General features: G+C 40.4%; 1 protein-coding gene across 4 annotated transcripts in view; it reads right to left on the bottom strand.

Moving 5' to 3' along the window:
- The window catches only part of ralgapa2 (Ral GTPase activating protein catalytic subunit alpha 2), a 328,019-nt gene that overhangs the window by 46,057 nt on the left and 269,345 nt on the right, over positions 1-12,617 (bottom strand). For all 4 annotated transcript variants that reach the window (XM_055638986.1, XM_055638985.1, XM_055638987.1 and 1 more), the window contains one exon: positions 11,263-11,384. In XM_055638986.1, the coding sequence (XP_055494961.1) occupies positions 11,263-11,384 (122 nt within the window). The remainder of the gene's footprint in view (positions 1-11,262; positions 11,385-12,617) is intronic.

The raw sequence follows: 12,617 nt of genomic DNA, 5'->3' as shown, positions 1-12,617 counted from the left end.
AAGTTCCGTAAAAGAGTCACAATAAAATTCGACAGATATACTATACGATACGATAAAACCTATCCCAGGAACAAAATTAATTTGCCAACAGTCATAAAAAACACAAAATACATGAAACATGAAAATGAAGTGGTAAGGCTTTGGGGATGTGCAAAGATTGAGGAGGTGGGGGGTCAGTCTCAGTCTACCCCACGACAGAAGTGAGAGGAGTTGTAAAGTTTGATAGCCACAGGGAAGAAGGATCTGTCCTGCAACTTGGCGGAACCAGTCTGTTGCTGAAGGTACTCCTCAGGTTGACCAGTATGCCAAGGGGATTTTTTAGAGTTGATCTATCAATGTAATTTATTTACTCTTTTAGACTGATATGTTCTACACAGCATTCTATGGAAGCTAAGATTAACCTGCCAAAATATTATTTTCACTTTAATTAAATTGCTCTGGCTTTACTTATTTCCATTACATGAATTATTCTGTACTCAGAGGTTCATGCACTTGACTCAACCCCAGGCCCCTGCCATTTCACTCTGGTATAATTTGCTAAAACAGCTCCAACACCATTTTTAAATTCACCGACGATACTACTTTTGTGGCACAATGAAAGGGGAACGGTGACTCAGAGTTCAAGAAGGAGAGGGATAATTTGATTGAATGGTGCCAGAATAACATTCTTGGTCTCAATGTTAGCAAGATTAAGGATCCGATTGTTGACTTCAAAGATGGAAGGCTGAGGATCCAACCTGGTTTAATTGCCGGTATGGTGCTGGGGAGAGTCTACAGCTTCAAGTTCCAGGCCGTACATATCTCTTAAGCTTATTAACGCCACGGCTTCCTAAAAACAGTGAGGAGATTTACTGTGTCAATAAATGCTCCAGTGAACTTCTATAGTGTATTGTGGAAAGCATACTGACTGGTTGCATCATGACCTTTGCCTCCATCACAGTGAGGAGTTGCCTGGTGAACTCACTGTGGTGGATGTTAAATTTGTGTTTATTGTGTGTTTTTGTCTTTTTTATTATATGTATGACTGCATGGCAACTAAATTTCGTTCAGACCGAAAGGTCTGAATGACAAGTAAATTCAATTCATCTGGTTTGGTAACTCAAATGTCCAATATTGAAGGAGGCTGCAGAAAGTGGTGCACTTTGCCAGGTACATCATGGATATTGACCTTCACACCAATGAGGGATCTATAGGAGGTGTTGCCTAAAAAAGGCAGATAACTTCATCAAAGACCCATAGCACATTGGCCACTCGCTCATCACGCTACTAGCACCAGGAAAGTGTACAGGAGCCTGTAAACTATGACCTCCAGATTCAAGAACAGCTTCTTCCCAACAACTATCAGGCTCTTAAATATTGCACAACACGAACTTCAACCCAACCTCAGCAATTATGATCTATCCACAGTCGGGTCGAGAATGGTCTCGACCCGAAACGTCACCCATTCCTTCTCTCCAGAGATGCTGCCCATCCCCATCTGAGTTACTCCAACTTTTTTGTGTCTACAGAAGATAGACCCAAAGTGGTGGAGCATCTCAGTGGGTCAGGCAACATCTCCGGAGAAAAAGGGTAGGTGACGTTTCGGGTCTGGATCCTTCTTCAGATCTATGGATATTGTTTTGATTGCACAACTTCGATTTTGTACTATTATGGTCTGGTAACATTGTAATACTGATTATTATATATTTAGTTGTGCACTCTTTGCATTAGCGAGCTTATAAAGCTGCACCAAGTAGGAATTTCATTGCTCTGCTGCTGTTATATGTGCCATTAAACACTCTTGAGTCAAGAACATGAACAAAATTGACTCAAGACATCATCCTTGAGAGATTTGGCCCCTCTCCACGTTCCCCACAAGTCTCAGTGCAATAATTAGCTCATTATTTGCTGCAGCACAAGTAGCAATTAATTTTGCACTGTTCTGGGTCACACTTATATAGTTACTATTGAACAGTACAGAATGAATGTGTTATTAATCTAACTATGGTGCACATGCAGAATAAAAGCTGTTTTTGCCCTCAAGGCTTTTTAAAGAACCAAATAGCAAAGCATTGTAAGCTAGGAAATAAAAACAGAAGCTTAAAATACTTTGCAAGTCTGTAAAGATTTATGGAAGAAGTGTAATTATATTGGCCTTGCAAAGCTGAAATGTTGCCAACGTGAAAGATTAACTCTCCTTTTCTCAAAGATCATGAACCAGAAGTAATAGCCCACAATACGTGGTCAGAATGAGCTGCCCACTGCCCTTTTTGCCATTAAGGAAAGATTGCCTTCTCTGTACCTCCCTTGGAATGTATTGAGACAAACCAGACATGCCAGCAAGGCCTTCCACAATGGAAGTGTACGGAGGAAAGACCTGCCTACAAAAACCTTTGAAGAAAAAAATATTTTAAGAGTCAAAAGAGCAGCACAATGTGGTTGCATAGTGGAGTGGCACTGAAGCAAAACTCCAGTGATCCGGTTCAATCTTCACTTCTGTGTGGTGTCTGTGTGGTGTACGTGCATTCTCCCTACCACTGTGTGGGTTTCTCTGAAATAATCTGATTTATTCCTACCATAAATTACCCCTTGCTGCAGACAGATGGTGATCAGAGACTGGGAGGTTGCGAATAGGTTAATTTGGGACAGTCAGCATAGCTGTGGAAGGGTCTCGACCCAAAACGTCACCAATTCCTTCCATCCAGAGATGCTGCTGTCCTGCTGAGTTACTCCAGTATTTTGTGTCTATCTTTGGCTTTGCACGTGGCAGATCATGTTTTACTAACTTGATGAGTTTTTTGAGGAGGTGACGAAGGTGATCGATGAAGGTAAGGTGGTGGATGTTGTCTACATGGATTTTAGCGAGCCATTTGATAAGCTCCCCCAAGGTAGGCTTATCTAGAAGTTTAAGATGCATGGGATTAACAGTGACTGGTCATATGGATTTAGAACTGGTTTACTGACAGAAGACAGAGTGTTGTGATGGCCAATATTCAGGCTGGAGGTCTGGGACCAGTGGAGTTCCGCAGGGATCTGTGCAGGGACCTTTGCGGCTGTGACATAAATAAATAACTTGTAAGTAAACGTGGACAGGTTGGTTAATATGTTTGCAGATGACACCACGATTACTGGGTTTGCGATTGTGTGGAAGACTGTCAAGGTATACAGTACGATATAATTAGCAATTAAAACATGTATAGAAATGGCAGATGGAGGTTAATCCAAGAATGTGATGTTGCACCTTGGAAGGTTGAATGTAAGGGCATGGTTTACGGTCGATGACAAGACCCTTAACAGCCTTGATGTGCAGATACTAACATGCAAGGGCAGTTTGATATTGAGAAGGAGGAGGTGTTTAGAAGGAGGGGTGCCCCACTCGGCTGAAGGCTGATTCAGGGCCTACAGGGGAAGCTGGTGCAGGCCATGGCCGAACGGGAGACTCAATGCGGAATGCGGCCGAACGCTAGACCCAGTGCGGAACGCGGCCGAACGGGAGATCCAGTGCGGAACGGCGGCCTGCTGGGGTAGCCGCCGAGCCATGCCATGCTTGGACCCAGCGACCGCCTCTTGCATACGCGCTCAGTCGACTATTTCTGTACATTTGCTATACGGGGGACTCTATTGGACTCTATGTAAGGAAAGAATTTCACTGCACATTTGCACTTCGCACTTGTGACAATGTGCTTTATTGTCACACACATTGAACCATAGAGGAGGTGTCCATGTGTATGGATCATGTGCAAGCAGGTGAGATTAGTTTATCTTGGTATCTTATGTTCGGCACAGGTATATTGGGCAGAAGGGTCTGTTCCCGTGCTGTCCTTTTTTATGTCCGACAGTGTGTGTGTGTGTGTGTACATATATATATATATGTATCATGTAAGAGATGATGTATTATTCTGCTGAAGTGGTGTTTGAAAATTATAAGTCCATGTTCAACAGCAGCTTGATCAGATAGCTTTGTAGGTCAGAATGGATGAGTAATCTTTGCCTCTACATCAGCAATACAGCTGTCACCTCATTTTATACGTTTATTTTCACGAGCAACAACTGTATGACGTCCCTGGCAAATTAAGTCTGACGCATTAACCTTGAGTATTTGTGTAGGAAGGAACTGCAGATGCTAGTTTACACCGAAGATAGGCACCAAATGTTGGAGTAACTCAGCGGAATAGACAGCATCTCTGGATAGAAGGAATGGGTGACGATTTGGGTCGAGACCCTTCTTCAGAAATGTCCTCAACCTGAAACGTCACCCATTCCTTCTATCCAGAGTAGCTTTCTATCCCACTGATTTACTGAGCATTTTGTGTCTAACCTTGAGTAATTATTTTGCACAGATGAGTTGTGGGATGAAGCAGAGGGAGGTAGGCAGAAAGATGCATGGCTAGCTTGTAGCAGGTTTTGAATCTGTCAAGTTCAGGGATGCTGATGACAAGGAAGTGCAAGGAAGATGCACTGAATCAAAATCGATTTTGACCTGAGACACTAAGATTAATCTGCCTTCTTGAGTCATACATAGTAGATGTTTGATATAACTTGCTAAGCCACTTCCGAGGACAAATAATGGTGTATGACGTTGGTGCGGGAGACGGGGTTACAGATGAGCCTTACCAGGAAGAAAGGCTTCCTTATCTAAAAGACATCATTAAAGCAGCTGTGTTTTTACGAACAAACCAATAACTTAATGAGCCAATGATAATTCATTCAAAACTCAGCTTGAATGGATCCTTAGTCAGAGATGTCACAGTGCTTAATGTTTAAATTAAAATCATACATACAATGAAATGGGATGAAATAAATATATCAATGCTATTTATAGATTTTCCTCATTACTGTCTGATTTTCAGAGGCTGCTCCATTAAGATTCTCTCTTTAATATCCTCAGAGCTCGGCTTTCAATTCTTTTTTAATAATTGCCAAAGCTTCCAGAAAGCGAAGCAACATGTCCCTCAGCCAACTGTGTGAATAAACCTGACAATGATTCATAAACCAAATCATCCTTCTGCTGCAGCAGATTGAGAGCACACCAGCAACAGAGTATCAACACATTTTAATGTGCACCAATAGTTCAGTCCTGGAATTAAAGGCATTATGTCATCCGGTTGCGAGGATGAAGTGTGATATTGGTAACCATTCACAACAGCCTAAGATGCTACCATGGTAACAGCATCGGCGTAGCAACTTAATAAAGTCAGTCAAAATTCATGCCTTCCGAGGTTGTGTGCTGGTAAAATCAAAGTGATTACTTCAGAATAATGGTGAAGAATTTATATTTAGTAGGTTATTTTGCCTTTATAAAGAAAAAAATCATTTATCTAATATATTGGAACGGAAAGTGGATAAGTGTGCTCTAAGTGCATTAGCTCCGAACCTTCACCAAAACAGATGAAATGCTCTATATTAAAAGTTGCAACATATGTTGGCTCAATCTAAATTGGCAAAAAATATTTGGTGGTAACGGGCATAGCATTGACAGAATCTGGAGGTCTTGCATCATGCGTTACCAAATTTTGTAATTTATAAATTTATGCTTTGGAAAAAGATACTGGTGAACATAGGACCAATTTACTGTTATGGTTCAGCAGCAAAATACCATATTTTAAAAATCTTCAACTGTGATTTATTTTAGCACGTAAAGCATGCATTGAGGCATGCTAGTTCTTTGTCTTCTCTGCACCAGGCAATAAGGAAATTATTATGTGCAATAATGCCGTCTGCCTTTGGTTCTGCCAGTGTCAGGAAGCTTATCTGCAAGCCTGCTGCTCCTGACAACCAATACAAACAAGCATGCAACTCTTATCTCCTCACAAAGCTACAAATGCACATTGACATTAGAGAGCAGTGCTGTACAATGAAGCACAGCTCATCTTATTAGTCAACATTTCACTTCAAAATGAATTTCTAAATGGGATGTACTGCGGTTAATTTATGTTCTTAATTTTATGGGTTTAATGCAGGGCATTTATTAAAAAACATGTAAAGCTGAACAACAGCACATAATTACATAATTCACAGGACTTAATTTAAGCCTTAGGACTTTGCATTAGATGTCTTAGTATGTTGTTTCTCAACAAGTAGATGATGAGAATGGTATCCTAATCATTTTGTTTTTAATAATGATGATTTATACCTCTCTCTAAGGCACACAGAAATGGGAACAAAGTATTTTGAAATTAATGAAGTGGTGATGTAAAAGTACCTTGTTAAAGCAATAACATGACAGGCACATTATCAGACCAGGCACAGCAAACGCAAGTTACAATTTGGTTGGAAAAAAAAAAGAAATCTTGAGAAAAAGAACAGAATCTCTGGACTATTCAGTGATGCTGTTGTATGTATTGTATGTATGTTGATAGGGTAGAGAATCAGAACCTTTTCCCAGAGTAGTGACCATAGCTTTAAGGTGAGAGGGAAAAAGTTCACAGGAGTACCGGGGAAGTTATTTACATGCCTGGAACATGCTGCCTGGGGTGGTGGTGGAGGCAGATACGAGAGGGGCATCCACAAGGCTTTTCGAAAGGAACAAGGACACGAAGGGACAAGAATCACATGCAGGCAGACCAGATTAGTTTAACGAGGCATCGTGTTCAGCATGGACACTGTGAACCAAAGGGCCGCATGTTTTACGCTGGATGTATGTATGGGGAAAACGGTCAGTTAATTCAACTTTAGGTGACAGTTATTTGTGGCTGTAAAGGCCTATATGGGAAGGTAGTGGAGAATTATTTCAATAGTTCTTTGGGATGAGGACCCTCGCTGGCAAGGGTCCCATACCGTTCCCTAACAGTTCATTCCCAACTGTTCCAGGGAACGGTATGACGAGCAATCTCGTGATCTATTGCATCTGTGTGTTGAAGGTATTTACAAAATGCTGTTAAAGTGGGAACAACTAGGGTTTTGTAGTGAGCAATCAGGATGACATATGATTAGGGCAATCACACAAGCATCACACGAACTTGGATGATCATGGTTTTTCCATGTTATGGCGGACGTACTCATCCAGACATGTGCAAAGGGTTTCATTCCACTCTTGACTAGTGGTTAGTGGTTGGTTGTAGGAGGTTGAGCGTGGCACGGTGGCGCAGCGGTAGAATTGCTCTCTTACAGCATCAGACGATGGGTTTGATCCCGACCACGGGTGCTGTCTATATTGAGTTTGTACGTTCGGCCTGTGACCACGTAGATTTTCTCTGGGTGCTCCAGTTTCCTCCCACACTCCGAAGACTTCCAGGTTTGTAGGTTGATTGGCTTTGGTAAAATTGTAAATTATCCCTAGTGTGTAGGATAGTGCCAGTGTACAGGGTGATTGCTTGCACCGCGGGCTCGGTGGGCCAGAGGGTCTGTTTCTCTGCCGTTTCTCTAAAGTCGAAAGTCTAAAGTAAAGGTGAGTCTGGTTCCACAGAACACCACAGGTTACCACCTACATTGAGATTTTGAGGCAGTTCTTATGAGCTAGCTTTGCCCAACATCTTTAAGCAGATATATGTTATATTTGACTTTTATTTATTTGCTCGCTCATTTTCTGTTTATTATAACCTGATGTCAGTCTTGGGGGAAAAAAAGAGAAATAACCTTTTGAATATGAATGATTAAGTAATGAGCCCTATGTACTCCATTCAGTGCTCCTGAGGTGGCTTGTTTTACATCGGTGAGAACAAGCATAGACTAGGCAGCTATGTTGTTGAACACTTGTGCCAACCATTTTAACTCCCCTTTCCATACCAACCTTTCAATCCTTGGCACCTTCCATTGCCAGATTGTGGCCACATGCAAAATGGAGGAACAGCAACTCATATGCTGCTTGGGCAGCTGACAATCCAAGTATTAAAGTTATTTAAGTAATACTCCCTTTCTCCTTTCCTGCAACCCCTCCGGCACCCACCCCGATGCACATCTATTTCTCCCAATATTCTGCTCCAGTCACCCTGTTCCTTTCCCATCCTTCGTACACTCATCTCCTATTCCCAAGTCCCTCATTTCCCATTCATCCTCCTTGCTTCCCGTCCCTCCCTCTGACTTTACATACTCGTCTTCTCTCTTAATCTGACACACTTGTGTCTCCTTTTCGTCTCTATCTTGCTTCACCATTTTGCCAACCAACTCCCCCACCCCCCTCACTTGTAACCACCTATCACTTACCAGGCTTTATCCCGCCCCCACCCCTCTTTTCCAGCTTTCTGCCCCCTACTACAATTAGTCTGAAGGGTCCCAACCCGAATCATTGCCGGTCTAAACATTACGTTAATACCTGCCTCAACTACTTGCTCTGGCAGCTCGTTCCATACACCTTCCACCCTATGCGTGAAAAAGGTCCCCCCTCACAATCCTATGTCCTCTGGTTCTCGATTCCCCTATTCTGGTCGTCTACCCGATCTATTCCTCTCATGATCTTATACACCTCTATAAGATCACAGCACATCATCCTGCGCTCTAAGGAATAGAGTCCCAGCCTGATCAACCTCTCCCTATAGCTCAGTCCTGGCAACATCCTCGTAAATCTTCTCTGCACTCTTTCCAGCTTGTTAACATCTTTTCTATAACATGATGCCCAAAACTCCATACAATACTCTAAATGTGGATTCACCAACGTCTTGTACAACTGCAATACGACCTCCCAACTTCTATCCTTGATGCTCTGACTGATGAAGGACAATGTGCCAAAAGCTTTTTTGACCACCCCATCGACCTGTGATGTCACTTTCAATGAACAATGTAGCTGTACTCCTAGATCCCCCTGCTCAACAACACTCACCAGTTTGCTTTTTTATCCCTTATTTATCTCTAACCATAATTCTACATTGTATGTTATATCTTTCATCCTATTCTCTGTAACTGAATGACACAGTGCATGGGCATTGAATATGTATCCTGTACCGGCCTTCTCTCCATACCCCCTGATCCCTTTAGCCACAAGGACCACATCTAACTCCCTCTTAAATATAGCCAATGAACTGGCCTCAACTACCTTCTGTGGCAGAGAATTACAGAGATTCACCACTCTCTGTGTGAAAAAAGTTTTCCTCATCTCGGTCCTAAAAGATTTCCCCCTTATCCTTAAACTGTGACCCCTTGTTCTGGACTTCCCCAACATCGGGAACAATCTTCCTGCATCTAGCCTGTCCAACCCCTTAAAATTTTTGCAAGTTTCTATAAGATCCCCCCTCAATCTTCCAAATTCTAGCGAGTACAAGCCTAGTCTATCCAGTTTTTCTTCATATGAAAGTCCTGACATCCCAGGAATCAGTCTGGTGAACCTTCTCTGTACTCCCTCTATGGCAAGAATGTCTTTTCTCAGATTAGGAGACCAAAACTGTATGCAATACTCCAGGTGTGGTCTCACCAAGACCCTGTACAACTGCCGTAGAACCTCCCTGCTCCTATACTCAAATCCTTTTGCTATGAATGCTAACATACCATTCGCTTTCTTCACTGCCTGCTGCACCTGCATGCCTACTTTTAAGTCTGAAGAAGGGTTTCGGCCCGAAAAACGTTGCCTATTTCCTTCGCTCCATAGATGCTGCTGCACCCGCTGAGTTTCTCCAGCTTTTTTGTGTACCTGCCTACATTTAATGACTGGTGTACCATGACACCCAGGTCTCGTTGCATCACCCTTTTCCTAATCGCCCACCATTTACCTCCATATAAGAAAATACGGACCATCTAGTTTTGAATGCAAACAGTACCAGTTTCATTTAGTTAAATTGAAATTGTCATAATAAATGGTCTTCAGTTAAATATTACATAAATCACTTCAGCTTAAATACAAACACACTCCGTGAATTAAAATTGCAATCAGTGCAAACACCGAGTAACAAAAGAAGCAAGTCTAAAGGCTATATTTTTTTAGAAAGCTGGGCCAATGTATGGTAAAGATAGGAAAGTACGAAAGGTTATACAAGAATTTAAGTGTTATGGAAAAACAGTTGAAACCTATATTAATTTTTTTTTACTCTCATGAAAAATATTGTGCTGATTTACAAGATAAAATACAAATCAGAATTGTGTGCTCGAAAGTCTGTGAGAAGATGGAGCAAGATAGGATGACAACAAAAGTTAAGAAATTATGGGGAAAAACATTTTCTCTACCACAGCTTCTTCTGATCACGTTTATTCAAGCAGATAGCATACAATCTGATGCTTTGAATATCAAAATGAATTTATTTATAACCTGGGATAGTGTGCGGAAATAAGCAGAATTATCTCATGCCAAAAATAAACATATGGCATGTTATTAAGAATTATCACACAAGTCATATAAATTATTTTAAAGAGATAAGGCATTCGCTCCTGAACAAAGAGAGGATAGAGAGAGCAAGTGGAAAATTTTAGATATCAACAAAACAGATTGTTTGACAAGTTAAACAGATGCCTCTGTTCCTGATCGAAATAAGAATGCCGATAAAATAAACCAGCTAATCTGTTGTTATACGATAATTAAGACTCCACTCTGTAATGTAGATGATAATGTGTAACGAATTGTATCATAAATTAAAATAAGGCCAATGTTATAATCAACAGCCAAATATTTGAACAACCTGCAAAATAATAAAAAATAACAGCAAACTGCTTTCAAAAATCTGAACTTTTGAAACTTTTGAAATTCTTCACTGACAAATTTCTTAGTACATCAAAGTTCTTCAATATAATTGTTTAACAAAGGAAAAGATTTTGCTTCCGATAACACAAGAGTTTATGAAGACAAATTTCATGACATTCCATTTGAGGATGTGAATTCCAGAGAGGGTTGTAGTCTTTCTGAAGATGCCTATACATTACAATATGATATTTTTGTGGGAAAAAACAAGGAAAACCTTTCTTTGATCTTGGCTCTGGAGAACGTATGTAATTTGCTTTGAATTTGAACTATTGTTCCTCAACCTACAAAAAACCTGCAACATTAATACAGAGCATCAATGTCTGTCCTGTAGGATTTTTTCCCCTCAATTCTGCATGATTTCAGACAAGATTCTGCTTCACACATTTAACACATAACGAACAATCTGCATCATTTACTGAGTGTGGTTACATTATTTGGTTCATTAACCTTGCTGGGTTTGAAGGTTAACCAGCTATCCGAGGAAAAGACGTGAACATGCATGAAGGAACAGCTTTGATACAAAAAAAATTAAATTAGCAATTTTATGTCTTTTGATATTCATTAGCTTATTGTGTAAAAAAAAAAGAAAAGTGGTGTTGCATTTTTAAGCATTTATCCAGAGAAAATGGTTATACATCTGTCACCGAAGTGTTTCACAAAACAAAAGAATAATTTTGACTTACCCATGTTACTGAAGGAGTAGCTTGGGGAGGGAGCGAAGACTTGGGCTGCAAAATCTTCAAATGGCATCATCTCTTTATGTTGCTGGACTATTGCTTCAACATATTGAGCTCTTTCTTCATAACTGGACGAGTGGTTAAAGAAGAATCCAAAAACACGTGGAGGTGAACAATACACAAAATCTTATGCGATGCATAAAAATGCCAGTTCCAACACCTGTGATTTTTTAATAGCCAAGAGGCAGAACAGTTGCCCAATTGCCACTGTTTTGGTCAAAGACTCTACTAACGTCAATTTTTCGCTATTTTTTTTAGATGTAACATGAAATTAAAACATTCCAATTAACTATAGTATGAAAATGTTCACCATGAATTTCACGAAAACAATATTTAGTCATCAATTTAAGTCACTGCAGTGTCTCATCCGATATAATGCATTTTTGTATATTTAAATAGAAATAAATAATTCATTCAGTTGAAGGGACAAACTCCATAATAATGACAGATGGTGAAACAAAATTCACAATTTTTCAAATCACAATTTGCCACTGTATTCTTTCACGGAATTTAACATATTTAAAGCATTCACCAGAACGCATTGGGAAATTGAACAAGCAAATCGAGGCCGTTATTGTTATTCTTTTATGATATGTGATCATTGTGTAAGCAGTGTGGCCCCAGGTGCAGAATGTTCAACGAGGTCTCGGCACACAGTACGAACAGAACTTTTCCTGTAACGAACGTGCCATAAAACTTTGGATCAATCAAAACCATTTAAAAATAATTTAACATCAACTCCTCGGAATACATCACTTTACTGCTGAACGGTTTTCAATTTCAATGTGTCATAGTTAATAATCAGCACGTGCCAGACCTGCCACAAAATATTATTTAAGATTGGGAGCTCCAAGAACAAACTAAAAACCACACAAGAAATACACACTTGTCAAAAATCTGATTGCATTATCTGCAATAAAACACCACTAAATTGCTTCCCTATGACCAGAGTAAAACTTGCAACTGCCGCAGTAATCAAAAACCAGTCACCAATAACTTAAAAGCATGACAGAGTTCAACAACCTTCCAGCTGTCCTAATAGGACCCCTGCTTGTAGCTGCTTTTCATGACACACTGTGGAGAGCTTTAATTTTCTTCTTTGTGTAAAGTTTCACACTCCACAAAAGAGGTTGAAAACAGTTATAAATCACGGACAAAGCCCTGGCCCTTGTAAAATGTCCTGTTATCTTTAACACCTCTTTGAAAGTGAAGTTGATGTAACAATTTGGGCGTCAAAATACAGGCGCATAGAAGTGCAGCATAAGAACACCCTGAAATGAGAAAAATACAATTAACTGTTA

This window comes from Leucoraja erinacea, chromosome 8, assembly GCF_028641065.1.
Source record: "Leucoraja erinacea ecotype New England chromosome 8, Leri_hhj_1, whole genome shotgun sequence".
Lineage (NCBI taxonomy): Eukaryota > Metazoa > Chordata > Chondrichthyes > Rajiformes > Rajidae > Leucoraja > Leucoraja erinaceus.
This window is presented reverse-complemented; position numbering and strand designations above follow the sequence as displayed.